General features: G+C 35.8%; 14 protein-coding genes and 3 pseudogenes across 17 annotated transcripts, besides 3 other annotated features; 6 read left to right on the forward strand and 11 right to left on the reverse strand.

The window, feature by feature from the left end:
- Positions 1 to 5,338: part of a mobile genetic element that runs on past the window's edge.
- On the reverse strand, positions 941 to 1,624 carry TVAGG3_0571160 (annotated as a pseudogene). Its single transcript has one exon. A coding segment is annotated over exon 1 (684 nt).
- On the reverse strand, positions 4,292 to 5,137 carry TVAGG3_0571170 (protein of unknown function, DUF4106 family; the record flags this gene model as incomplete). The annotated part of the gene is made up of 1 exon (XM_051238783.1): positions 4,292 to 5,137. One exon carries the CDS (start codon positions 5,135 to 5,137, stop codon positions 4,292 to 4,294), a length of 846 nt encoding a protein of 281 aa, XP_051096607.1.
- Positions 5,339 to 7,284: 1,946 nt separating the features above from the next.
- TVAGG3_0571180 (protein of unknown function, DUF4106 family) lies at positions 7,285 to 7,643 on the reverse strand (the record flags this gene model as incomplete). Its single annotated transcript, XM_051238784.1, has 1 exon — positions 7,285 to 7,643. A coding segment is annotated over one exon (359 nt), but the record flags the coding sequence as incomplete, so codon positions are not given.
- A 2,012-nt stretch (positions 7,644 to 9,655) lies between these two features.
- TVAGG3_0571190 (protein of unknown function, DUF4106 family) lies at positions 9,656 to 10,293 on the forward strand (the record flags this gene model as incomplete). The annotated part of the gene is made up of 1 exon (XM_051238785.1): positions 9,656 to 10,293. A coding segment is annotated over one exon (638 nt), but the record flags the coding sequence as incomplete, so codon positions are not given.
- Positions 10,294 to 10,815: 522 nt separating this feature from the next.
- On the forward strand, positions 10,816 to 11,835 carry TVAGG3_0571200 (protein of unknown function, DUF4106 family; the record flags this gene model as incomplete). Its single annotated transcript, XM_051238786.1, has 1 exon — positions 10,817 to 11,835. A coding segment is annotated over one exon (1,019 nt), but the record flags the coding sequence as incomplete, so codon positions are not given.
- Positions 11,836 to 12,433: 598 nt separating this feature from the next.
- On the forward strand, positions 12,434 to 12,994 carry TVAGG3_0571210 (protein of unknown function, DUF4106 family; the record flags this gene model as incomplete). The annotated part of the gene is made up of 1 exon (XM_051238787.1): positions 12,434 to 12,994. One exon carries the CDS (start codon positions 12,434 to 12,436, stop codon positions 12,992 to 12,994), a length of 561 nt encoding a protein of 186 aa, XP_051096611.1.
- Positions 12,995 to 13,202: 208 nt separating this feature from the next.
- Positions 13,203 to 14,304: a mobile genetic element.
- Positions 14,305 to 27,615: part of a mobile genetic element that runs on past the window's edge.
- On the forward strand, positions 17,483 to 18,716 carry TVAGG3_0571240 (annotated as a pseudogene). Its single transcript has one exon. A coding segment is annotated over exon 1 (1,234 nt).
- On the forward strand, positions 18,753 to 19,172 carry TVAGG3_0571250 (protein of unknown function, DUF4108 family; the record flags this gene model as incomplete). Its single annotated transcript, XM_051238788.1, has 1 exon — positions 18,753 to 19,172. The coding sequence occupies one exon, from the start codon at positions 18,753 to 18,755 to the stop codon at positions 19,170 to 19,172; it is 420 nt and encodes a 139-aa protein (XP_051096612.1).
- Positions 19,189 to 19,650, reverse strand: TVAGG3_0571260 (uncharacterized protein; the record flags this gene model as incomplete). Its single annotated transcript, XM_051238789.1, has 1 exon — positions 19,189 to 19,650. The coding sequence occupies one exon, from the start codon at positions 19,648 to 19,650 to the stop codon at positions 19,189 to 19,191; it is 462 nt and encodes a 153-aa protein (XP_051096613.1).
- On the forward strand, positions 20,113 to 20,562 carry TVAGG3_0571270 (protein of unknown function, DUF4106 family; the record flags this gene model as incomplete). Its single annotated transcript, XM_051238790.1, has 1 exon — positions 20,113 to 20,562. The coding sequence occupies one exon, from the start codon at positions 20,113 to 20,115 to the stop codon at positions 20,560 to 20,562; it is 450 nt and encodes a 149-aa protein (XP_051096614.1).
- Positions 20,579 to 20,977, reverse strand: TVAGG3_0571280 (uncharacterized protein; the record flags this gene model as incomplete). The annotated part of the gene is made up of 1 exon (XM_051238791.1): positions 20,579 to 20,977. One exon carries the CDS (start codon positions 20,975 to 20,977, stop codon positions 20,579 to 20,581), a length of 399 nt encoding a protein of 132 aa, XP_051096615.1.
- TVAGG3_0571290 (organellar and viral DNA polymerase type B) lies at positions 21,565 to 22,176 on the reverse strand (the record flags this gene model as incomplete). The annotated part of the gene is made up of 1 exon (XM_051238792.1): positions 21,565 to 22,176. The coding sequence occupies one exon, from the start codon at positions 22,174 to 22,176 to the stop codon at positions 21,565 to 21,567; it is 612 nt and encodes a 203-aa protein (XP_051096616.1).
- Positions 22,310 to 22,809, reverse strand: TVAGG3_0571300 (annotated as a pseudogene). The gene has a single exon. A coding segment is annotated over exon 1 (500 nt).
- Positions 23,738 to 23,995, reverse strand: TVAGG3_0571310 (uncharacterized protein; the record flags this gene model as incomplete). The annotated part of the gene is made up of 1 exon (XM_051238793.1): positions 23,738 to 23,995. The coding sequence occupies one exon, from the start codon at positions 23,993 to 23,995 to the stop codon at positions 23,738 to 23,740; it is 258 nt and encodes an 85-aa protein (XP_051096617.1).
- TVAGG3_0571320 (DNA/RNA polymerases family) lies at positions 24,029 to 24,196 on the reverse strand (the record flags this gene model as incomplete). Its single annotated transcript, XM_051238794.1, has 1 exon — positions 24,029 to 24,196. One exon carries the CDS (start codon positions 24,194 to 24,196, stop codon positions 24,029 to 24,031), a length of 168 nt encoding a protein of 55 aa, XP_051096618.1.
- Positions 24,483 to 25,725, reverse strand: TVAGG3_0571330 (uncharacterized protein; the record flags this gene model as incomplete). Its single annotated transcript, XM_051238795.1, has 1 exon — positions 24,483 to 25,725. A coding segment is annotated over one exon (1,243 nt), but the record flags the coding sequence as incomplete, so codon positions are not given.
- TVAGG3_0571340 (phage tail repeat-like family) lies at positions 26,212 to 26,796 on the reverse strand (the record flags this gene model as incomplete). The annotated part of the gene is made up of 1 exon (XM_051238796.1): positions 26,212 to 26,796. The coding sequence occupies one exon, from the start codon at positions 26,794 to 26,796 to the stop codon at positions 26,212 to 26,214; it is 585 nt and encodes a 194-aa protein (XP_051096620.1).

Below are 27,615 nucleotides of genomic sequence, written 5' to 3' on the forward strand. Positions count from 1 at the left end.
AAGTCGTCAAAATATTCTGTATCTTGCATATGAGCTTCTGACGTTCTGACAACTACATATCTTCTTCAGAACTTTCTAACTTCATCGGAACAGCGTTGTTTGAAACCATGACGAAGTTTGCAACATTTTCACAAACTCTTTGGTCTCTATACTTTCTTTCAACAACTCCAACTTTGTCTGTTATAAGACTCTTCAAAGCATCCGAGTTCAAAACCTTTGTTGTATCTATACTTTGAAGTTCGTTACATACTATAAGTTTCATATTCTCTATTGAAGAGTTAAATTTACCGCAGATGTTTTCTAAGTTTGTCATATTAGGGTTCGAATAGCCTCTAACAGTTTGCACAAAATATCTGTAAAGAAAGTGTTCTTACCTGTTCCTTGTTTTCCAATTACAATGAGAGCAGTTTCATTTTAGCACTTGGATGTTGTAAGAAGATGTTTGCAAACCAACATAAGATATACTCATAGACTCTTTCGTTTCCATTGCATATAATTTCTTTGACATGGTCTAACCAAGCTTCTATAACATTTTCTTTCCATTCTACTTGTTCGTATTTATATCCAGTGAAGATAGAATAGAAGTTTGGAGATGTGTATAGAACTTTATACCACGAACTGAAAATCTTCTAACTTTGACAATAAGATATCCCAAGCATCTAACATCTTCATACCAACTTGTACGACTTTTATTTTCTTAAGTTTCTGTTTACATTCTTGTTCTGAAACTATTGTCGCTTTAGGTTTGTTAAAGACAACATCCCATTCTTTCATGACATAACATTCTGGGGCAGAGTCAACATAAATGACTAAACGTTTCAAATTCTCGTCGCTGCTTTGTTATAGTCTCGAAATGGACACATATTTCTGAAGGCTTGGAAGTCATAAAATCTGAAACGTCTATTCTGTACATTTTTATAAAAATAAAAAAAAATATTTTTTATTCTTGACTTTGTTCCATTTTTCCATTTGTTGCATTTGTTGTTCTTGAGCTATTTGTTGTTGAAGTTGTTCTGTAATACAATACTTTCACCAGTTGCATCTTCCAATTCGAAACTTTCTGCCGTCATTGACAAATACATAGGACATAAAATTTACAGGAACAAAGTTTGCGTCAACTAAGTTTAAGTTTATACTTGCCAAAGTGTTTGAGTTCACTAAGGTTGAAAACTCTGCATTCGAATGAACAATAGGCAAACCAGCAGAGAAAGTGTTGTTTATACGCATGAGTATCTTTTTGGTCATAGTAGTTCTGTCGACATTCGAATAACACTTTGAACCTAAGTTTGAAACAATATATAAAATAGGTGTACTTAAAGTCAATGGAACAGACATTCCTTGTATGACACCTTTTCCTGTTATAGGAAACTGTTGGTAGTAAAAACCAGATATAAGTTTTTGTATTATAGCTCATATTGTTTATAGTAAACTCAGTCGGACATCCAAACATAATGAAACCTGCTCTAGTTGCAGCACATGTTACACTCGTCCTTAAAGTATTAAATAAGTCAACAAAACCTGTTGGTGGTATATCTGAGTAAGTATCTTCAAAGGAGTATTTTTTTACCATTCACAACAATAAAATCTTCTGGTGTCAAAAGAGCAAAAAAGCTTTAGTCGTCATTGTGTTTAAAGTTAGTTTACAATATCGTCCTTGAGGACTTTGTAAGTTTGTTGTTATAGAATTATATGACTCAGGGTTTTTAGTCGTAATAGTATAAACCATTGTGTCTTCTGCCATTTACTTAGCAAATAAATTTTAATGAAATGTTTGGTCGTCAAATATTTTATAACGTCTGGGAAACTATATTTTAAGTTCAACGTTCACCTCCTTTCATAACGTTATATCTTGTCAATGACATTATATGAAACACCACAGCAACTAACGTCGGGTTCTATTTCTTTGATGTTTATATCGTCTGCCTCTGTCAAAAGTTTCAATAGTTCTTTCAAAACTTCATGAGGTGCGATGACATATGAGTTCACTTTTACAGGGTTGTGTTCGACCAAGTTTAACATTATACCTAAAGCTTGACAAATCTTCTCCTGAGTTTGAAGTTTGTTTTTCAGTTGTTGGTAGTCGTTTCGAATATCTGCAACAGAACTTAAGTCTCTGCTAACTTCAGGGTATGTTGGTTGTTCTTTACAGGAACAATTGTTATACCATCTTCGTCCTCGTTGGTTTCCCCACTTCAACATTCTTTCTTTGACATTGACAATAACACTTTGACTGTTTGTTTGAGTTGGTGAATTTAACTTCACATCTGCCACCGCCATTAAACCTTTTGAAACACTTACGCTTCTATTTTTCGGAAATGACATTTTACTTCGAATAAAAATATGGCAGTATTCGGATATCTCTTCGAATTGAAGGCAGAACAAAGTTTACACACACAAACAATACAAATACATTGACAGAATAGTTCTTATACAAACAATGAAAATGTTATAGAATAGCAGTCTTTGCTGAACCAAAATATTTCATAAAGCAAAGAAAGTTGGTATAACTGAAATGGTGAAAGTTCTTGAAGCAGACAAAAATATAACAACAAAACTTACAGATATTTCTAAAGAAAGTTTATAATACAATTTTATGTCAAAACAGGTGTACTGTCAATATTTGACGGAGAGAAGTCAGTTCAAGAACAACTTACTGACCTGCTGCCAAAATCTGCTCGATGGAAGCTGTCGTTATGCCAATCTGAGGAGCCCAGCAGGTTTCATCGAACGAATCTTCAAAAGAGCATCTTCCGTGAAAAGTGCTATTGTTTTGTAAACTTCTTTGCTCTCAGTTCATTATGGACCGTCTCTGTCACCAGTATATTGTATTTGTACAGTACCAACAGTTGAAATACCACCCATAAAGTCTTCTGAGTCAGCAAATGGAATGCCAAGCCAAAAGTTTGAACGGTCTCCATTTGTATATTGAGTTTTTTGACTTCCTGTATGGGTCCATACTTTCACATATGGCATAATAGAACTTTGCATTTCAGGGTTAATGGTTGTTGTGAAGTTGTTGTTAAAGTTCATAGCATCTAATGTCAAGTTGTATGACCTCATATCCTCAACTGTAGAATATTCTTCTCTTGGATAATATTTGCCATCTATGTTTATATGATATTTAATACCAGGGTTGTAGAAACAAGAATAGTCATTTATAGTTCGTCTGAACAGTACAAACATAGTATCTGCGTTTTCATTGCAGTTGTTAAAGCAATATCTGTTCTTGCACCTGCGGTTCCTGGATTTTGGTTTCCAACTTCACCTGCAAAGTCTTTGACAGATATTTGGTGTATAGGGAACATAAGTGGAACTGCAATATATTTGGCAGCTAAAGCATTTGAAATATCTGGGTCCAACATATAGACTGCAAGTCTGCTTTCTATTCTCTTGCATTCAAATTTTTCGCATGTAAACCTAACTGGGTCCCAAGCAGTTCCAGCAGCATTGAAATAATACTTTACTTCAGTGTTGAGGTTTGAGAAACCAAAGTCTAAGTCAACTTTGTCTTTGCAAAATTCGGCGAATGACGTTTGATTTGCTCCTTTACGTCTGTAAGAGTGAATGGGTCTTGCGTTGGTGCAATGACTAAGTTATTTTTGCTTGGAGTAAGTTCAATAGAAATTTTTCCTGCCCAGTTTGGCAAGTATCTTAAAAACCTGAAGATGAGGAAAGATGACAAAGGAACTCTAAGTTTCAGTTTTACTTTAGTGACAGCATTTCCATCTGAACCAGAAAGGTTAACATAAACTCCTGGAACGTTAGGGTCAAGTCTTCTTATTTTCTCAATAGTTGCATATTGGTCTGTTTGTTCTCTAGCTTGTGGTTGTACTGAGTTTCTCAAAGCGAACCATTCATAGTTTGCCCATGTTACTGTTTGAACTAAGTCAGAGTTAGAATATATCTTATATCCCATGAAAACTTCTGGAGCATATTGGTATCCGACATAGAAAATACCATTGCAACCTTTCTTACCTCTTCAAGTCAGCAGAAGGTTTTATTTCAATGTCTTGTTCCACGTATAAGAATGAGTTGTCAATAGAAATTATATGAAACCTGTCGCAAGCAATATCTACTGTTGTTGAAGAACCTTCACCAAACTCACCTACATTTCCATAAGAAACAGCAGTTGTATATTCGTAAGTTCCAGGAACTATTTCTGACCTTCTAATGGCATTGTCGCATTCGTTATACCATTCGGAAACATTTCCATTCATGGCATCCAAAACTGTTGGCGTTATATTCTGAGCGGCGTACATTTCATATGGGTAAAAATATAGAATAGTTGGATTTATATATCATAATAGAACCCACGTGGACCAAGCTTTACTTTCTTCCTGACTGAGTTTTTAACTCTTCTTTTTCCTTCATTGCCACTACTTTCACTAGATGAAGTTACTTCTTCACTACTTTCACTTTGTTCTACTCTTCTCTTCTTCTTTGGTGTCGCTTTTGGTAACTTGCCCTCTGCTTCAAGTTGTTGCATCTTTGCCTCATGTTCACCTAGTATGTTGTAAATTTCCCATGTCCTTTTTGCCTTTGGGCTCTGGTCGCCCATCTCAGGTAACCTATATCCTAGAAAGATTTTGTCATAGTTTGTATTTGAGTCTTCGCTTATTGTTTGCATGACTCTTTCCTGAGTTTCCGGTTCAAGCTCTTCAAATATAGCTTGTCCATATGGAATAAGCTCGTTTCCAAATATATGTTTTTGTAGCCATTCTGGTTTTCTTTCCATGTTACCAACAATATCTTTTGTGAATGGGAAAGCTTTTACCCAACGTTTCAGTCTTGCGTCATTTATTTCTGTAGTTGGTTTTATTTTGTCAAGGAACATGTTTTTCAATACTAACATTTCATTTGGTACTGTCCATTTGAGTTTTCTTAAATATTCATCCCTTCTCGGTTCATTGTCTGCAAAGTAAGTTTTTATGACATTTTGTAAACTTTCGTTTGCAAGGTCATGTACAATAGGTTCTCTTCCTTCTGTCTCCCTAACTTTCTTTCTAAACTCTTCACCAAATATACCATCTTTATGGTTCTGTGTAGTTCTTTGAGATAAATGTTCTAGAACGTCAGGTGTTATATTTCCATCAGCCATGTTCATTTCATACTGGTCCAAAATATCTGCATCTTTCATATCTTTCAATGGCATTAAAGCCGCGCTGAAAATACCAGCTAAATCTGGTTCACCATTCATTTCCATTGCGTCTACAACATCTTGGAATTGTGGTTGTAAGTTTATGAACCACCTATCCGGGTTAGCTTTATGACCCCATCTCATTGTAGTTCCATAGTCTGCAGAAACAAAAGTAGGTTTGTTTCCATATTGGTTAGGTTCTGAATGAACTTTAAACAATGTTTCATTTCTATATGTTTTGTTGAAATTTAACCTTTTATTTTCACCGAGTTCAGCCAAAGATTGAACGTTATATGCTCGTAAGTAAAAAGGGTTGTTGTATTTGTGTACATTTTCTTTCAGTACTTCCATTCTATGCTGAATATTTTCATCTGGTGTTGGAGTCTTTTGTATGTCGGCAAACATTTTTCGATATTCTTCTACCATGTCAGCCGAATTTTTCTTAGACTCTTGGAAAGATTCCATATTCACCTCATACTCTTGTTGAGGGTCAAGATTTTTCGGCTGTTCCAAATCTTCATCTGGTTCTGTGAAGTTAGTTTCCAAAGGAGGGACTTGTTCGTTTCCTTCAGGCTCTTCTAGCTGTTGTTGCTGAACTATTTCTTCCATGTCTGGTTGTATCTGAACTTCTTCCTGTGGAGTTTCTTGTACCTCATCTGCTGGCATTTCATATATTCCGAGACCGTTTTTAACAAGTTCCCTATCTAAGTCATCCGCATTCATAACCCTTTCTTCTTTCGTTCCGTCTCTATTTTTTACGCGTTTCATGAAGATAGTTGAATCATCATTTATCTCTGACACCAAATATCTCGGAGTAAATTCGTTCATGTCATTTGGATGATATGCTATTAAATCATATCCCTTAGCGAGCTTGTATTTTCCAGGTTTGAAATTATATCCCATTTGGTGCTGAACCATAAAGCTAAATAGGTTCGGGTCAGTATTTCCTTCCTTGAACTTTCGAATAGCTTCTTTATATCTGTCACTAAAGTCAAGAGTATCTGGGTAACCATAATTTTCCTTAAGCATTTTTAAGAATTCTTGGTTTCCTTGTTCTCTACTTCTTTTATGTCCTTGCTCTGTTTGTGGTTGTTGTGGTGCAGTGTTTTGAACTGTTGGTTGTTGTGCTGGTTGTGGAGGTGGTTGTTGTGCTGGTTGTTGTTGTGGTGCTGGATTTTGAACTGTTGGTTGTTGTGTTGGTTTTGGTGCATGCCTGTGTCTGTGTCCATGTGACGATGTAAATGTTTTAGGTAGTCCTGGTGCAGGTGCTTCTCTTGGAGGGTTTGGTGGTATATAAGTTCCACTAGCTAGTATATAAGTTCCACCAGCTGGTATATAAGTTCCACCAGCTGGCACATATGTTCCATCTGCAGCATAGTGTCCTACCTGACTTTTCGTTTTTAAGAAAGCATTTACTAGGTCTGTTTTGGTCTGTTGTAACTCTTTTTCTTGACTTTCCACAACAGTTGCTCTAACGGCGTCATAGGCACTTTGAACTGCCTGTCTCGTTGCTGCATCTGTTATTTTCGTTATATTTTGTGCTACTTCTTTTAACTCTTTGTCGAAACCTTCAGACTTCAGTTTCTTTCCAGATGAGAAGTCGTTCACTTGTTTCACCTTACTATGAAGAGCTTCGAAGGCGTTCTTAAAGTCAGCATTTGTTAAAGCTTCATTTGAACTGTCTTCATCCGCTTGTATTTTTGTCCTTATTGACCCTATAAGTTGGGCTGCTTTAGCGTTGGCTTGGGCATCTAACCAGTCATTGTTAGCTTTTATATATTCTGCGCTTTTCATTGCCTTTTGCATGGCTGCGTCGTTATTTTTACTTTCTTGTGCTAAGTTTTCATACTGTACGGTTTGGTTTTGCAACTGTAAAGTTTTTCTGCCTTTACATTTGCTTCAACTTCTTTTTTATACTCATCGCTATCCATATATGTCTTCAGGGCTTTTTGTTTTATCTCTTCATCTTTCAGTACTTTATATTGAGTAGTATGGTTTTCAAATTTACAACATCTTGTTCCATTTTTGCTACTTCTGCTGCTTTTTCTGACACTTTTTTCGCATATTCCTCTGTACTTAGTTCTTTCAGTTGTTCTTCTTTCTTCTTTTTCTCTACGTTTAACTCATTGAGTTTCTTTGTGTGTCTGTCATATTCTAGTTTCTTTTCGTTTTCACTTATTTGCTTCTGTATGTCTATGTTTGACTTTTTGACATCTGATATTTGATTTTTGAGTGAACTCAAATTCATTTGACTTTGAGGGTTATAGGCTGTTCCGTCTGCGGCTCCACCATAGCCTGCCATTTTCGCTAAAAGTGCCGCTCTTAAACCTCCACTCTGTGCACCAAGAACTCGGTTTAAGAGCATAGGGTTGCTTGACATTTGTTGCAACATAGTGGGGTCATTCAGCATTTGTTGTTGCAACTGTTGTTGTGGTGTCAGTTTTACTATTGGATGTTTCAATGCTCCCTTCCTCTTACGTATATTCTTACGTAGCTTACGTGGCATTTTAAGTGAAGTAAAAAACGGTTTTTGACAGATGTTTATATGACACTTTTTGTTCAGCACAAAAAACTACTCGGTCAAAGTGTTGTCAGTTTTGTAAAATAACCGTCCTATCTCATTCTATAAGGGAGAAAAGGCTTCTCAAAGTATACTTCCTTGGAACGCCTGTAACTTTTCCTGTAGCGACGATAGATCCTTACTTGTCCGGACAAAGTTATACTATTTTGAGTGCTCTACAAAAAAAGTCAACGGCGACGACTCTCAAAAATTTTTTATGGGCTAGAGGGCACGAAGTGCCTGGAGGCCCATCCAAAGAAAAAAAAAAACTTCAGGGCTAGAGGGCACGAAGTGCCTGGAGGCCCCACTACCTTTTTTTTTTTTTTTTTTTTTTTTATTTCATTATATTTTCTTTCTTTTCATATTAATCATTATTTTATAGAATTCTCTTTCATTTTATATTTATCATTGTTTAATATAAGGATGCCGTTTTGCGAATAGTGTCACTTTTATAGCACTAATTTTAGGTATCTTGCGTGCGACTTAAAATATCTAAAAAATTTTTACCTCGCATTCGGAAAAGACCTTCGCCTTCGGCTCCGGCCTTTTCCGAATGCTCGGCTATAAAGTTCATTCTATGCACGCCGCCCTTTTTCCTTTTTTTTTCTTCTTCTTTCTTTTTCTCTCTTCTTTTTCTTTCTCTTTTCTTTCTTTTCTTCTTCTCTCCCTCTCTCTTTGTTTTTCTTTTTCATTAAAATTGAATTTTTATTTCAATAATTATTACTTAAATAGGTTTCAGAATAGGCAAACCTTTAATAAATAGAAATTTTTGTGGATTCTGAATGTTCAAATTGAGAAATATCCAATTGTGGAATCATATTTTAAAAATGTTAAGATTTTATGAAGAAAAATGTCATTTCCTATTGCTGTACTGTAATGTAGTTACCAGATCATGGAAGAAATTTTCATAAAAAATATATTTCGCTAGCGAAATCAACACATATTCATGATATCCACTTCGGAAAATGATATAATTGAGTTTTGCATTTGAAATATTTAATATTTTCATAAAAATCTATTGAATAAAATTATCTAATTTTTGATTTGAAAGAATTCTATCGTGAAATTTTGAAAGTATCATTAACAATCCGAGAGCAATATGATGGAACAGTTATATCATTAATAGCAACTATAGGATATTTGACAATCGCAAATCGCATTTTTGACAAAATATCATGGGGGTTCTATAAGCTTACCTATATATGTAGATTCCAAAAATCATAAAATAAAAACGTGCGATTCTGACAAAAACCCGGCCAAATAGCACGAAAAATTGAATGGAAGTAGCAACTTCACTAAAAATCAATAAAATCGTGAAATTTATTATTTATTTGATACCTTTAAACTAGTGTTCACCGAAAAAATGGAAATATCATAAATATTATTATTCTCATTTTTAAAAAGTGCCAATAAAGCGAGGTAGAAAAGTGCCAAAAATCGTGATATAGGATATTTGGAGAAAGTTGCTAGCATATCCGTTTTTTTCGCAAAGCGACATCCTTAATTTAATAGAATTCTCTTTCTTTTCATAATTATCATTGTTTTATGAAATTTTCTTTCTTTTCACATTTATCATCGTTTTATCACATTTTCTTTCTTTTCATATTTATCAATAGGTCAGGTATGAGGGGCTTCCAGGGGCTGCGCCCCTTCTAGCCCTAAGAAATTTTGCCCAAGACCCAAGAGGAGGACCGAACCCCAGCCGACCAGCCGTTGACTTTTTTGTAGAGCACTCAAAATAGTATAACTTTGTCCGGACAAGTAAGGATCTATCGTCGCTACAGGAAAAGTTACAGGCGTTCCAAGGAAGTATACTTTGAGAAGCCTTTTCTCCCTTATAGAATGAGATAGGACGGTTATTTTACAAAACTGACAACACTTTGACCGAGTAGTTTTTTGTGCTGAACAAAAAGTGTCATATAAACATCTGTCAAAAACCGTTTTTTACTTCACTTAAAATGCCACGTAAGCTACGTAAGAATATACGTAAGAGGAAGGGAGCATTGAAACATCCAATAGTAAAACTGACACCACAACAACAGTTGCAACAACAAATGATGAATGACCCCACTATGTTGCAACAAATGTCAAGCAACCCTATGCTTTTAAACCGAGTTATTGGTGCACAGAGTGGAGGTTTAAGAGCGGCACTTTTAGCGAAAATGGCAGGCTATGGTGGAGCCGCAGACGGAACAGCTTATAACCCTCAAAGTCAAATGAATTTGAGTTCACTCAAAAATCAAATAACAGATGTCAAAAAGTCAAACATAGACATACAGAAACAAATAAGTGAAAACGAAAAGAAACTAGAATATGACAGACACACAAAGAAACTCAATGAGTTAAACGTAGAGAAAAAGAAGAAAGAAGAACAACTGAAAGAACTAAGTACAGAGGAATATGCGAAAAAAGTGTCAGAAAAAGCAGCAGAAGTAGCAAAAATGGAACAAGATGTTATAAATTTGAAAAACCATACTACTCAATATAAAGTACTGAAAGATGAAGAGATAAAACAAAAAGCCCTGAAGACATATATGGATAGCGATGAGTATAAAAAAGAAGTTGAAGCAAATGTAAAGGCAGAAAAACTTTTACAGTTGCAAAACCAAACCGTACAGTATGAAAACTTAGCACAAGAAAGTAAAAATAACGACGCAGCCATGCAAAAGGCAATGAAAAGCGCAGAATATATAAAAGCTAATAATGACTGGTTAGATGCCCAAGCCAACGCTAAAGCAGCCCAACTTATAGGGTCAATAAGGACAAAAATACAAGCGGATGAAGACAGTTCAAATGAAGCTTTAATGAATGCTGACTTTAAGAATGCCTTCGAAGCTCTTCATAGTAAGGTGAAACTAGTGAACGACTTCTCATCTGGAAAGAAACTGAAGTCTGAAGGTTTCGACAAAGAGTTAAGAGAAGTAGCACAAAATATGACGAAAATAACAGATGCAGCAACGAGACAGGCAGTTCAAAGTGCCTATGACGCCGTTAGAGCAACTGTTGTGGAAAGTCAAGAAAAAGAGTTACAACAGACCAAAACAGACCTAGTAAATGCTTTCTTAAAAACGAAAAGTCAGGTAGGACATTATGCTGCAGATGGAACATATGTGCCAGCTGGTGGAACTTATATACCAGCTGGTGGAACTTATATACTAGCTAGTGGAACTTATATACCACCAAACCCTCCAAGAGAAGCACCTGCACCAGGACTACCTAAAACATTTACATCGTCACATGGACACAGACACAGGCATGCACCAAAACAACAACAACAACCAACAGTTCAAAATCCAGCACCACAACCAACAGTTCAAAACACTACACAACAACCAACAGTTCAAAACCCTGCACAACAACAACCACAAACAGAGCAAGGACATAAAAGAAGTAGAGAACAAGGAAACCAAGAATTCTTAAAAATGCTTAAGGAAAATTATGGTTACCCAGATACTCTTGACTTTAGTGACAGATATAAAGAAGCTATTCGAAAGTTCAAGGAAGGAAATACTGACCCGAACCTATTTAGCTTTATGGTTCAGCACCAAATGGGATATAATTTCAAACCTGGAAAATACAAGCTCGCTAAGGGATATGATTTAATAGCATATCATCCAAATGACATGGATGAATTTACTCCGAGATATTTGATGTCAGAGCTAAATGATAATTCAACTCTCTTCATGAAACGCGTAAAAAATAGAGACGGAACGAAAGAAGAAAGGTTTATGAGTCCGGATGACTTAGATAGGGAACTTTTTAAAAACGGTCTCGGAATATATGAAATGCCAGCAGATGAGGTACAAGAAACTCAACAGGAAGAAGTTCAGATACAACCAGACATGGAAGAAATAGTTCAGCAACAACAGCTAGAAGAGCCTGAAGGAAACGAACAAGTTCCTCCTTTGGAAACTAACTTCACAGAACTAGATGAAGATTTGGAACAGCCGAAAAATCTTGACCCTCAACAAGACTATGAGGTGAATATGGAATCTTTCCAAGAGTCTAAGAAAAATTCGGCTGACAGAGTAGAAGAATATCGAAAAATGTTCACCGACATACAAAAGACTCCAACATCAGATGAAAATATTCAGCATAGAATGGAAGTACTGAAAGAAAATGTACGCAAATACAATAATCCTTTTTACTTACGACCATATAACGTTCAATCTTTGGCTGAACTCGGTGAAAATAAAAGGTTAAATTTCAACAAAACATATAGAAATGAAACATTGTTTAAAGTTCATTCAGAACCTAGCCAATATGGAAACAAACCTACTTTTGTTTCTGCAGACTATGGAACTACAATGAGATGGGGTCATAAAGCTAATCCGGATAGGTGGTTCATAAACTTACAACCTCAATTCCAAGAAGTTGTAGACGCAATGGAAGTGAATGGTGAACCAGATATAGCTGGTATTTTCAGCGCGGCTTTAATGCCATTGAAAGATATGAAAGATGCAGATATTTTGGACCAGTATGAAATGAACATGGCTGAGGGAAATATAACACCTGACGTTCTAGAACATTTATCTCAAAGAACTACACAGAACCATAGAGATGGTATATTTGGTGAAGAGTTTAGAAAGAAAGTTAGGGAGAGAGAAGGAAGAGAACCTATTGTACATGACCTTGCAAACGAAAGTTTGCAAAATGTCATAAAAACTTACTTTGCAGACAATGAACCGAGAATGGATGAATATTTAAGAAAACTCAAATAGACAGTACCAAATGAAATGTTAGTATTGAAAAACATGTTCCTTGACAAAATAAAACCAACTACAGAAATAAATGACGCAAGACTGAAACATTGGGTAAAAGCTTTCCCATTCACAAAAGATATTATTGGTAACATGGAAAGAAAACCAGAATGGCTACAAAAACATATATTTGGAAACGAGCTTATTCCATATGGACAAGCTCTGTTTGAAGAGCTTGAACCGGAAACTCAGGAAAGAGTCATGCAAACAATACGCGAAGACTCAAATACAAACTATGACAAAATCTTTCTAGGATATAGGTTACCTGAGATGGGCGACCAGAGCCCAAAGGCAAAAAGGACATGGGAAATTTACAACATACTAGGTGAACATGAGGCAAAGATGCAACAACTTGAAGCAGAGGGCAAGTTACCAAAAGCGACACCAAAGAAGAAGAGAAGAGTAGAACAAAGTGAAAGTAGTGAAGAAGTAACTTCATCTAGTGAAAGTAGTGGCAATGAAGGAAAAAGAAGAGTTAAAAACTCAGTCAGGAAGAAAGTAAAGCTTGGTACGAGTGGGTTCTATTATGACACATAAATCCAACTATTCTATATTTTTACCCATATGAAATGTACGCCGCTCAGAATATAACGCCAACAGTTTTGGATGCCATGAACGGAAATGTTTCCGAATGGTATAACGAATGCGACAATGCCATTAGAAGGTCAGAAATAGTTCCTGGAACTTACGAATATACAACTGCTGTTTCTTATGGAAACGTAGGTGAGTTTGGAGAAGGTTCTTCTGTTGTAAACGAAAACGATAAAAACGGCTTGACAGAAAAAGTGACACTTTACATGGCAAAAAATAGAGCCTTACTTTTGAGATACTTGAGATTGAAACTGAATCTTATGAGGCGGTGATCTTGAATCACTACCTCATAAGGTTCAGTTTCATATAAAATTTGTTGCAATTTGTTATTCTTTTGCAATTATTTCTTATAAGATTTTACATCTTTTAACGGGGAATGTTTGTTATCATGTATATATTATAAATATCTACACGATAACGAACATTCCTCGCTAAATTGCTGAGAAACTTTGAGGAAATGTCGAACAATTTCCTCAAAGTTTCTCAGATTTATATAGATCACTAGAGTCCCCTAGGCACTGATTCTGGTTCAGTACCTAGGAGGCTCTAGTTCTCTAACGAACTGATAAAATGTTTTTAAATTTTTGGATATTGCTACCTGTGAAGCACTGACTTCAAGTCAGTACCTCACAGGTAGCAATTACATTGAAAGATGGGAGAAACTTTGTCCGAATGTTAAACTATTCGGACAAAGTTTCTCCCATTTGTAGTGGAGATGGAAGGCTTTGAGGTATATTATATTAATGTATACCCCAAAGCCTTCCATCTCCACTTGAAAGTTCCAAAACTTTGGGTTAATAGTTTGCAATTAACCCAAAGTTTTGGAACTTTCTAGAAGGAATTGCAGGGTAAGAGGTACATATTCATACTATGTACCTCTTACCCTCCAATTCCTTCATTAACATAAACAAATTTGGAGTTAATTGTTTGCAATTAACTCCGGGTTTGTTGACCTCCAAATGAAAATGAAAGGGTAAGAGGTATATAGTGACCCTATATGCCTCTTACCATTTCATTCTCATTAATTATGGGAGAAACTTTGGCCGAATGTTAAATTATTCGACCAAAGTTTCTCCCATTTTTTGAAGGGATTGGAGGCTATGAGATACTGATGCAATGTCAGTACCTCATGGCCTCCAATTCCATCCTGAAACTGATCAAAGTGGACCTTACATGCATTTGAAATTTGCCATGTAAAGTCCACTTTTTGAGAGAGAGGATTTGACTGCGTCAAATCCTCTTTTTCGTTTACGAGACTTCAACAACAGTAGATATTGCTTGCGACAGGTTTCATATTATTTCTATTGACAACTCATTCTTATACGTGGAACAAGACATTGAAATAAAACCTTCTGCCAAGTTGTCTGACAAGAAAGGTTGCAATGGAATTTTCTATGTCGGATACCAATATGCTCCAGAAGTTTTCATGGGATATAAGATATATTCTAACTCTGACTTAGTTCAAACAGTAACATGGGCAAACTATGAATGGTTCGCTTTGAGAAACTCAGTACAACCACAAGCTAGAGAACAAACAGACCAGTATGCCACCATTGAGAAAATAAGAAGACTTGACCCTAACGTTCCAGGAGTTTATGTTAACCTTTCTGGTTCAGATGGAAATGCTGCCACTAAAGTAAAACTGAAACTTAGAGTTCCTTTGTCATCTTTCCTCATCTTCAGGTTTTTAAGATACTTGCCAAACTGGGCAGGAAAAATTTCTATCGAACTTACTCCAAGCAAAAATAACTTAGTCATTGCACCAACACAAGACCCATTCACTCTTACAGACGTAAAGGGAACAAATAAAACGTCATTCGCCGAATTTTGCAAAGACAAAGTTGACTTAGACTTTGGTTTCTCAAACCTCAACACTGAAGTAAACTATTATTTCAATGCTGCTGGAGATGCTTGGGACCCAGTTAAGTTCACATGCGAAAAATTTGAATGCAAGAGAATAGAAAGCAGACTTGCAGTCTATATGTTGGACCCAGATATTTCAAATGCTTTAGCTGCCAATATATTGCAGTTCCACTTATGTTCCCTATACACCAAATATCTTCAAAGACTTTGCAGTGAAGTTGGAAACCAAAGTGCTGACCCAGGTGCAAGAACAGATATTGCTTTAACAACTGCAATGAAACATGCAGATACTATGTTTGTACTGTTCAGACGAACTATAAATGACTATTCTTGTTTCTACAACCCTGGTATTAAATATCATATAACATAGATGGCAAATATTATCAAGAGAAGAATATTCTACAGTTGAGGATATGAGGTCATACAACTTGACATTAGATGCTATGAACTTTAACAACAACTTCACAACAACTATTAACCCTGAAATGCAAAGTTCTATTATGCCATATGTGAAAGTATGGACTCATACAGGAGGTCAAAAAACTCAATATACAAATGGAGACCGTTCAAACTTTTGGCTTGGCATTCCATTTGCTGACTCAGAAGACTTTATGGTGGTATTTCAACTGTTGGTACAGTTCAAATACAATATACTGGTGACAGAGACGGTCCAGATGAATTGAAAGCAAAGAAGTTTACAAAACCAATAGCACTTTTCACGGAAGATGCTCTTTTGAAGATTCGTTCGATGAAACCTGCTGGGCTCCTCAGATTGGCATAACGACAGCTTCCATCGAGCAGATTTTGGCAGCAGGTCAGTAAGTTGTTCTTGAACTGACTTTTCTCCGTCAAATATTGACAGTACGCCAGTTTTGACATAATATTGTATTATAAACTTTCCTTTAGTAATATCTGTAAGTTTTGAAGTTATATTTTTGTCTGCTTCAAGAACTTTCACCATTTCAGTATACCAACTTTCTTTGCTTTATGAAAATATTTAGTTCAGCAAAGACTGCTATTCTATAACATTTACCATTGTTTGTATAAAGAACTATTCTGTCAATGTATTTGTATTGTTTGTTGTGTGTTAAACTTTGTTTTGCTTCAATTCGAAGAGATACTCAAATACGTCCATCTTTTTATTCTAAGTAAAATGTCATTTCCGAAAAATAGAAGCGTAAGTGTTTCAAAAGGTTTAATGGCGGTGGCAGATGTGAAGTTAAATTCACCAACTCAAACAAACAGTCAAAGTGTTATTGTCAATGTCAAAGACAGAGATGTTGAAGTGGGGAAAACCATACGAAGACGAAGATGGTATAACAATTGTTCCTGTAAAAGAACCAACATACCTGAAGTTAGCAGAGACTTAAGTTCTGTTGCAGATATTCGAAATGACTACCAACAACTGAAAGACAAACTTCAAACTCAGGAGAAGATTTGTCAAGCTTTAAGATATAATGTTAAACTTGGTCGAACACAACCCTGTAAAAGTGAACTCATATGTCATTGCACCTCATGAAGTCTTGAAAGAACTATGAAACTTTTGACAGAGGCAGACGATATAAACATCAAAGAAATAGAACCCGACATTAGTTGCTGTGGTGTTTCATATAATGTCATTTGACAAGATATACGTTATGAAAGGAGTGAAACGTTGAACTTAAAGTATAGTTTCCCAGACGTTATAAAAATATTTGACGAACAACATTTCATTAAAGTTTATTTGCTAAGTAAATGGCAGAAGACATAACTTATACTATTACGACTAAAAACCCTGAGTCATATAATTCTATAACAACAAACTTACAAAGTCCTCAAGGACGATATTGTAAACTAACCTTAAACACAATGACGACTAAAGCCTGTTTTGCTCTTTTGACACCAGAAGACTTTATTGTTGTGAATGGTAAAAAATACTCCTTTGAAGATACTTACTCAGATATACCACCAACAGGTTTTTGTTGACTTATTTAATACTTTAAGTACGGGTGTAACATGTGCTGCAACTAGAGCAGGTTTCATTATGTTTGGATGTCCGACTGAGTTTACTATAAACGATATGAGCTATAATACAAAACTTATTTCTGGTTTTTTACTACCAACAGTTTCCTATAACAGGAAAAGGTGTCATACAAGGAATATCTATTCCATTGACATTAAGCACACCAATCTTATATATTGTTTCAAACTTAGGTTCAAGTGTTTTCGAATGTCGACAGAAACTATTATGACCAAAAGATACTTATGCGTATAAACAATACTTTCTTGCTGGTTTGCCTATTGTTCATTCGAATGCAGAATTTTCAACCTAGTGAACTCAAACACTTTGGCAAGTATAACGTTGACATTAGTTGACGCAAACTTTGTTCTGTAAAACTTTTATGTCCTATGTATTTGTCAATGACGGCAGAAAGTTTCGAATTGGAAGATGCAACTGTGAAAGTATTGTATTACAAGAACAACTTCAACAACAAATAGCTCAAGAACAACAAATGCAACAAATGGAACAAATGGAACAAATGGAACAACAAAGTCAAGAATAAAAAAATAATATTTTTTTTATTTTATAAAATGTACAGAATAGATGTTTCAGATTTTTATGACTTCCAAAGCATTCAGAAATATGTGTCCATTCGAGACTATAACAAAGCAGTCGAGAATTTGAAACGTTTAGTCATTTATGTTGACTCTGCCCCAGAATGTTTATGTCATGAAAGAATGGGATGTTGTCTTTAACAAACCAAGAGCAACAATAGTGTCTGAACAAGAATGTAGACAGAAACTTAAGAAAATAAAAGTCGTACAAGTTGGCACGAAGATGTTAGATGCTTGGGATATCTTATTGTCAAAGTTTAGAAGATTTTTCAGTTCGAGGTATAAAGTTCTATACACCTTCTCCAAACTTCTATTCTATCTTCACTGGATATAAATATGAACAAGTAGAATGGAAAGAAAATATTATAGAAGCTTGGTTAGACATGTCAAAGAAATTATATGCAATGGAAACGAAAAGGTTTATGAGTATATCTTATGTTGGTTTGCAAACATCTTACAACATCCAAGTGCTAAAAATGAAACTGCTCTCATTATAATTGGAAAACAAGGAACTGGTAAGAATACTTTCTTTACAGATATCTTGTGCAAACTGTTAGAAGGTTATTCGAATCCGAAATTGACAAAACTTAGAAAACATCTGCGGTAAATTTAACTCTTCTATTTGAGAATATGAAACTTATAGTTTGCAATGAACTTCAAAGTATAGATACAACAAAAATTTGAACTCAGATGCTTGAAGTCTTATAACAGATAAAGTTGGAGTTGTTGAAAGAAAGTATAAAGACCAAAGAGTTTGTGAGAATGTTGAAACTTCATTATGGTTTCAAACAATGCTGTTCCGATGAAGTTAGAAAGTTCTGACAGAAGATATGTAGTTGTCAGAACGTCAGATTCTCATATGCAAGATACAGAATATTTTGACGACTTAGCAGAAACTTTGACATCTGACTTTTACAACCACTTGTTCTCATATTTCATGACATTAGATATTTCTAAGTTCAATCCAAGACAAATTCCACATACCGAAGAGAGACAAACATTGTTAGAAGCAAACAAGAGTGTATATGAACTGTTCATAGATGAAACTGACTTTGTGTCATTAGATGAAAGGTCATTGTACGATTCGTATAAACAATATTGTCAAGAATATGGTTATATGGCAGCTTCTAAACGAACATTCTTGGCAAATGTCAAAAGTCTTTTAGACGTACAGAATGGTGTATATACAAAGAAAAATTTTTCTGAGTAAATTTAAAAAAAAATATTTTTTTATCCGATAGAAAAGATGACGAAATTCATCTCAGTAAACAAGTACATGTCAGGACTTAAAGAAGAACTAGACCCATTCACATATTTGAATGTTTACTTCTACCATTTTGAAAAGTCTTCATTCAGCAAAGTTTGGAACATCGAACCAGTTAAGTTTGCTATTGTGACTAAAAATGGTGCGAAATTTGAAGACTTAGACATAGAAGGTTTGTTAACAGTCAAAGAAAGTTTTGACAGAAGGTTCTCAAACCTTAAAGAAGGCAAAGCATACAAACTTGTTATACCTTATGAACCAAAGAAAGCAGACGACTATGAATATTATGAGTCTAAAGTTGTAGAAGTTCAAGGTAAATTGGGTAAAAAGATTTTAGAGTCTAAGCCGGTGTTTGCTCCTAAAGAGGAAGAGAACATTGACATTGACCCAGAAATGTTCTAAAAATAAAATTTTATTTTTACATGTCAAGTTTCTTCTTCGGTGGAATTGGCTCTGGTTCTTTCTTCTCTTCTTCTACTTTCTTTTCTTTCTTTTCTTTCTTTTCTTTCTTCTTCTTTTCTGGTGGAGTTATGTCAAATTTCTCCGAACCATATTTCTGTAAAAGTTCTTTGTCCTTTAATAGCTCTTCTATTCTGTTTTCTATTTCATCTTCAAGAACAGCGCATGTGTCTTCTTTGCATTCTAAGAACTTTTGTTGGACTTCATCTTTCCAATCGGCGTCATCTCTGTCAACAAGTCTGTCATTGACAAATTTTAAGACTGCTCTGCTTAATGTTTTATGGTTCTTGTCATATTCCCAGAAACAGAACTTTAGAACAAATTCACCTTTCTTGTTTACACTATGTAAGATTTTATGGTCGACAGATGTTTTGCTGTCAAAAAGTTTGTCTCGAATATAGATAGCGAAATCGCTAGACATTTTCTAAAAGATAAAAATTTTAATTTTTCTAAAAATATGTTAGAAAAAAAGTTTGCTGACATTGACAAGAAATTTGAGAATGTTTTAAACAAGAACAAGAGGAAGTTAGAAAATGCTCAGATAAAGCCTATACATGACAAGTTCTTATTTGCTCAGAATGGTATAACAGGTCTAATTGCACCACCTGGGTCTGGTAAGACTTTCACTTATCTTAAAATGGCTGCACAACAACAAGAACTAGATGAGAAGAACCCATTCTATGAGTTAGTTGTCATTTGTAGTACTTCGGGTCAATTTGACCAAACCGTCAATTCGTTCAAAGATATTATAAAGAAGTCTAAGTTAGTATGTATAAAAGACTCTGAGTTGTTAGATTGGATAAAGAAGTACCAAAGAAGAGTTTTGAAGTATAATGCTATAAATGAGTATATAAATTCGAAGTTTAAAGACCCTAATGAGGAAATGCAGAGAATATTAGAGAAGAAACACTTCAGAAACAAACAGAAAGAGATAGAATACATTTCGAAGAAATTGCAATCTTACGATTGGAAGACTTACCCTCATAGATGTCTTCTTATCTTAGATGATTTCGCCTCTCATCCTTTGTTAAAGAACAGAGAACAAGATATGTGTCGAATTCTTAAGAAGCTCAGACACTTTAACATCTCAGTTGTCATTTGTGTACAGACAGCAAAGAGTTTAAGTAAGGATGTTAAAAGAATACTTACTGACATTGTACTTTTCCCCGGATTGTCCGAAGACGATTTCATGGAACTTATGAAAGAGTCCATGGCAGGTAAGTTTGACAGACATGAACTATGGGAGAAGTACAAAGTCATACAAGACCCTCATACTTCTTTCAGAATTCATATCTACGCAAACAAAGTTCAAATTGTAAAAAGTCAAGCTTGAAAAATAAATGGTTCATCTACCCTACTTGTTTGAAGTTGTCAAAATACTCTGTTATTTTTTCCTTCAGTAGCGGTAAGTCTTCTTTGAAGGTAAGTATTGTACAACCTTTCATATCATAGTGTGTTTGAGGTAACGTATCTTGAACTATTTGTTTCACATCTTCATTTGGGGTCATTGAAATCGGTAAGTTTTCGCGATAGAACCAATTTCTGTCAGATTTGTAAATCTTAGCAAGGTCGTAAAAGCTTTTGTTGTTTCTTCTGACTAAATGCAACATAACCATATCTTTATCTTCTTCATTTTCCATCTCTTCAGTATAAATCATATACTTATAGTTCTTTTCCTTACCTTTTGGTACCGAACGTGGTATTCTTTTCTGAATGCTTTTGTCTTTTGCTTCAAGCTTGTTTTCCATCTCTTCACGTTCTTGTCTATGAATTTCGTCAAGAAGTCTGTAAATATACCAAGCATAACGAGGCGAAGCCCACATTGCAACAGCATTTACAAGAAGTCTATGTACATAATATCCTCTCAAACCGTTTGGCAATTTTTCACGATTTTCATAGAGTTTTGGCGACTGCGGTTTTTTACTTACTCGCTGTTCTTCACTGTTTTCATAGAGTTTTGGCGACTGCGGTTTTTTACTTACTCGCTGTTCTTCACTGTTTTCAGAAAAAAGTATGTCTCGCTGTGCTTCGCTCAAAAGTTCTTGTGTGCTTTGGTTCCTAAACCAGTCTTGTGGTTTCTTAGTATCTGGAGCAAAACATGCTGTCAAAATACTTTGCATTTGGTACATATCGTCTTTGACCGAACGAATGAGACGGAGTTGTTTGTTAAACTGAACCCACTCATATTCTTCATTTATAGCTTCATGGACTATAACTGTTGTTGTGTTCTCTGTTGTTGACATATCTGTCTTTACATACAAAATAAAAAAAATATTTTGTTAGAAAAAAATTAGCGTTATTTTCTGACTTTCACAAAAGACCAAAAATAAACGCTTTACATGTATTTTTCAGCAACTTCGTCAAATAATTTTATAGCTTTATCTATCTCATCTACTTCAAACGTTTCTTTACCTTTTATGGGAGCACCATACATTTTCTCAAACTTTTCAAGTAGTTCTGTTTCTGCAGCTCTCATATCATTAACAAACACAACCTTGACTCTATTGACTGTACTGTCATATCTTTGAGTTATATTATATGTTCTTCCTATCTTATATCTCTTTGTATTGAAGTCCTTCGGTTTCTGAACGATGTAAAGTAAGCCTTCACTGCAACGTTCCGTATCGAATGAACCATATGTTATGAAGTTATATCCACCAACTGGGTCTAACCATAACAAAACTATTGGTATAAGACTTTTGTCGATGAGATATGCTGCAGTTCCATAGAATCTTACCGATATCATAAGCTCAGGATTTCTTGTCAAAATTTTCTGAGTTGAAGCATTTCTAACCCAGTCGTTTGTTTTCTTTCCAGATGGAGATATAATGTCTGACAAAGAATATTTGTTGTATTTCTTTGAGTATCTTACGTTTAAATCACCTATTCTAACCACTTTGGTGTCATTGTCTATCTTTCTAACTGTTTCAAACTCAATGTTTGACATATCTGTCTTTACATACAAAATAAAAAAATAAATAAAAATAAAACTAACTTTATTTTTTCTATCTTAAGGAAATTCATGAAAATTCAAGAGGGTAGAAATGAGGTTAGAAATGAGGTTAGAAATGAGGTTAGATCTAACCTCTTCACCTAAATTATATTTTTGGTGTAAATTTCATTGACTGACTGACTGACTGACGGCACAAAGTGGCTTAGCGAAAACATTAATATATAAAATTCATGAAAATTCAAGAGGGTGAAAAAACAGGTGAAAAAAGAGGTGAAATCTCACCTCTTCACCTAAATTATATTTTTGGTCCGGGAACAACTTTCTCTCAATTGGAGCTGTAGCATACTCTTTGCGTAAACGGTTCAGACCTTCTTCGAAGTCTTGGTCTCTCTTGGACTGAGATTGGAATTGCTGGGGTGGAGCTTGCTGGAACAACCAAGGGTTGGGGAAGTAAGGCATAGGCTGAGGAGGGTAGTTCGGGAAGCCTTGTGGTGGGTAGTAACCTTGAGGTGGAAATTGGTAGTAATTCGGAGGTACTTGCTGGAACTGAGGTTGCTGAGGAGACTGTTGTGGTTCTTTAGGTTCCTCTGGTTTGGGAATGGACTCGGTTGGTGGGACGTGGGACATTCGTTTGTGGCTTAACCGTCGGACCACAACGATAAAAATCTCTGCTACTAGCAGTACTGCTACTGACAGTAGCAGTACTTTTACTGACAGTAGCAGTACTTTTTCTGACAGTAGCAGTACTTTTACTGACAGTAGCAGTACTTTTACTGACAGTAGCAGTACTTTTTCTGACAGTAGCAGTACTTTTACTGACAGTAGCAGTACTTTTACTGACAGTAGCAGTACTTTTACTGACAGTAGCAGTACTTTTACTGACAGTAGCAGTACTTTTACTGACAGTAGCAGTACTTTTACTGACAGTAGCAGTACTTTTTCTGACAGTAGCAGTACTTTTACTGACAGTAGCAGTACTTTTACTGACAGTAGCAGTACTTTTACTGACAGTAGCAGTACTTTTACTGACAGTAGCAGTACTTTTTCTGACAGTAGCAGTACTTTTACTGACAGTAGCAGTACTTTTACTGACAGTAGCAGTACTTTTACTGACAGTAGCAGTACTTTTCCTGACAGTAGCAGTACTTTTACTGACAGTAGCAGTACTTTTACTGACAGTAGCAGTACTTTTACTGACAGTAGCAGTACTTTTACTGACAGTAGCAGTACTTTTTCTGACAGTAGCAGTACTTTTACTGACAGTAGCAGTACTTTTTCTGACAGTAGCAGTACTTTTACTGACAGTAGCAATGGTCGAGGTCGAACCTACCGACGAGGCAATTTACCTAATTGAAATTAACGAGCTTGTTAAAGACTTCCTCAGGCAGAATGTAAAAGGCAAGCTTGTCGCAATTCAATGGGTTCCAAATCCAGACAAGAAGACGAAGGTCAGACACATTGACGGTGACAAGCTCAACAACCGTAAGGAGAACCTCGAGTGGTTCTAAGAGTAAAAAAATTATTTTAGGGGGAAACCCCAAGTAAATTTAAGTTTTTATTTTTGGTATTCGTACCAATTTTGGAATGTGAAGACCACATCCCAACCTCTGTACGTGAGTCTTGGGTCCACGTCTAAGACCCTTCTGTAGCAATTCCAAGCCCGAGCAAATTCAATTGTCAACCACTCGTCTCCTCTGTAGTCTTCAATCCATTCTTTGAAGAGACGGTCGAGTTCGGGCTTGGAATATCTCTTGCCTGGGTCCGAGACCAACATTTGGTTGAACTGGACGAAGCGCTCAGGGATGTACGCCATTAAAAAAATGTCACTTTTTTAAAAATAAATTTTTTACTTCATGCAATGTTTAACTATTTCACCATCTTCTTTAACACCCCAGTACTTACGCTTGGAGAGGACATGAACTTCGGTGAAAATTTTGTCCAATTTGAATTGACCCATCTTCTCACCGACTAAACCCATTTCAATGAGTTTGTTGTACCCTTCTTCGTTCGTCATGAGTGCGTCAATGTTCTCATAGTAAACCTTCACTTTGGATTTGACTTCGGAGAAGAATTTGTTGTACTCGTCAAGGACTGCTTTTGCGAACTGAGGGTAAGACCAATGTTCGACAATAGGTTTTAATGTGGTTACTAAGCCACTTTGACCTTGAGTGAATTCGTACTTCAAAACAAAAGGAGAAAACCTTTCAACAAAGTTGTCGACCTTCTCATAATGTTTACTCTTCATCTCTTGAGGTTTCTTAATGGAATATCCCATGTCGAATTCATAAGCAATTTGAGTGTCATTGCAAGTTTGGGGTTTGAAGCTTTCCTAATATCATACAGTTGTTGTATGACTTTTCCAACTGTATAGTTCCTTCCCGGGAACTCACCATCTTCGTTTGGAATTCCAGTCGGAATATATTGGACAAACCTCATGTATGCAGCGTTAAGGTCGACATAGTATATCTTTTCGTTTGAGTCGAACTTGTCGCAACCAATTGGTCCAGTTTGTGGAAATTCAAGTGAGTCTCTTATCTTCTGAGAAACTTCTCCTGTTATCTCATAAACATCGTCGAAGCAACCTGTTTCATATAAAACCTTCTGACCTAACTCAGATGCTCTCCAATACAATTTGACGTCAATTGGATGTCTCAATGGAAGTTTGTTTATAGCATCTTGAAGTTCTTGCAACCTCATTGGAAGTTCTTCTGGTTCAGGTTGGTATCCGAACATACCAACTCCTTGTGGAACTGTGTACTTCTTTTGTACTAGAACTTTGTCTGGAACAACTTTTGGTCTTGCTAACAATGAAAAGTTTGTTTCGTCTTTTGGTACAAAAGTTTCTGTCAGCTTGTCATCTGGAATTGGTTCCAACAAACCTTTCTCGAAAAGAATGTTTACAGCTCTGACAATGTTGCACTTGCCTTTTCCGAACAATGGGTTTGTAAGACTTTCGTTCAACATGAAGTGGTTGTGGACAATTACAATCTTCAACCATGGTAAATTGAACTCAACAACATAGTCGTCATGTGAAGAACCTTTAGCTGTAGGTATGTTGACTCGGATATTGACATTTGCCAACGGTGCAATTTTTGCCAATTGACCTCTGAGAATGTACCTTGTCTTCACACATGACTCAAGATACTTCATCTTCTCATCTGTAACAAGACCAGAGTTCCTGAGACATGTAAGAATGCAAGGTTCATTGACAATTGTTTCAATTGAATTGTAAATTCCATACCTTGTCAAGTCAATGTCAGACTTATTTATGAACGGGAAGTATCCAGCATGTTGTCTGACTGCTTGAGGGTTAGGTTGGTACCATTCGAACTTGACACTTGCAATTCCTTCAATTGCATTCAAAATGTCTGAGTCGGAGTCAACCATTTGTTCTCTCTTTGTAGTCTTGAAAGCGTCAAGAAGTTTTGCGGCTGTTTGTTCATTGCCATGTGCATAGTAAATGTGACCATCCAAATCCGTTATGGTCAATCTGAGATTGTGTCCTTTCTTATTTCCGTCTTGAATTGCAGCAAGTACTCCCATGAAGCCTTCTTTGTTCTTTCCTTCGTCAAAGTTTACTGTAAAGGTTCGACCAGATGTAATTTGACTTCTAACTTCACGATACTTTTCATATGCATATCTTGTTCTTTCCATGGGAGCATGTGTGTCTTCACCTTTTCCTTTTTTCCTTCTCAAAGGATGCAATTGTTCGTCATGTTTCCAGTAGAATCTGGCAAAGCCGTCGTGTCCTTCAACTTGAGGTTCACTAACATCGAAAGGCATGTCCATAAGACGTTCTTCTTCTAACCTCTCTAGTCTGTTTGGATAATTGGCACGTGCTGTTTCCAAATCCATTTCGTAGCGAAGACCAGACAATTTGTCATAGACTTTTATGGGTCTTCCCTTCCTATATTTAAACTTCTTCGAAACTCTCCAACCATATCTTTGCAACTCTGCTTTTATTCTAGCAGACTTTCTGTCCATTCTATATGGGGGCATTTTTATAAAAATAAAAAAATATTTTTTTCTTTACTTTACATAACTGCCTGCTGCCATAAGTCTTTGACGCCAACCCATACCAGCTAATGAAGGTTGACTTGGTTTAGTTTCCAAACTAAACTTTGGTTTTGGTTTATCTTCAGTTTTTGGTTTTTCTTCTTCTATCGGTTTTTTGTCACTTTTCGGTTCCTCTGACTTTACTTCACTTGCAGGAACAGTTGTGTCGTCAACATCTTCATAAATATCATATGCCATTTGTTTTTGTTTTCCTTTCAACTTTTTGTGTTTGTTGTAAAGTTTAGAATATTTCGACTCTAAGTCAATGAGATGTTCTATAATGAACTGTTGGTCAGTGAAGTAAACTTTTCCATCTGTTGTCTCGAAAGCTCCTTCAGACCTCAATATTTTATTTGTGAGAGTCTGTTTCTTTTTTGAGATACTAGCCGTTCCATTTCTATGAAAAGTGACTTTATAGTTAGGGTTTGTATTTCCAGATCTGGCACTTTCTATTATTGAATTTTTCTCTTCATCTGTAAGTTCTTTGACAGGTTTTGACAATGGTTCTGAACTTTTTGTTTGTGGTGTCAAATCTACCGTTTCAACTTCTTCGGTCATTTCATCTCAGTAAAAAATTTTAGTTTGGTTTGTTTTCAACTGGTTGTTGTTGTTTTTTAAGTCGGTCTAAAACTTCCTGAGGTATAGGAAGAACTTGACAAACACGTGGTGTAACTGCTGGAAGCCGACAAATCCATCTTGAACTTATTTGTCTCAATGCTGCATTGTTCATTTCATCTCAATAAAAAACTTTACATTCCCCACGTTTGAGGCGGTTGAGGTTGGTTATTGTTTACCCACTGTTGTGCATAGTTATATCCTCTGTTAAAGAATCTTTCACCTTGGTCCATATAGTGTCCTGCTTGGTTATAGTAGTCATTTGCTTTGTTATAATAGTTTCCTGCTTGTCTTCCTACATTGTCCATCCATCCTTGAACTTTTCCTCTTGTTTCAGGATTTGGAATAAGATTTGTTGCATCTCGTGCTACATCCCAACCTTTCTGTACAGTTTGTATAATAGGTTGTGCTTTCTCTTTCAGTATACCTAATGTACTCAAATCTTCTTTCCAATTCCAAATGCACCTCTGGCTATTGTTCCACTGCGGGCAAAAATCTGGATGCAACTCCTGCTAATGCGCCAAATAAACCCATTTCTTATATGGTAAAAAATGACGAATCCGAACAAGGACCCTATGTTTCTAAAGCGACAAAGAAAGCACTCATGATAAAAATCTTTAGTTCAACACCAAATGCTTGGTTTATGGATATCTTGGAAAACATTCCGAGAGTTAGAACAGATGGACCTCCATACTGGTTAATATTTGTTGGTCAAAACACAAGATACTGTGAAGCCATACCATTATGGTCCAAAAATATTTT

This window comes from Trichomonas vaginalis, chromosome II (genome assembly GCF_026262505.1).
Source record: "Trichomonas vaginalis G3 chromosome II, whole genome shotgun sequence".
Classification (NCBI taxonomy): Eukaryota; Parabasalia; order Trichomonadida; family Trichomonadidae; genus Trichomonas; species Trichomonas vaginalis.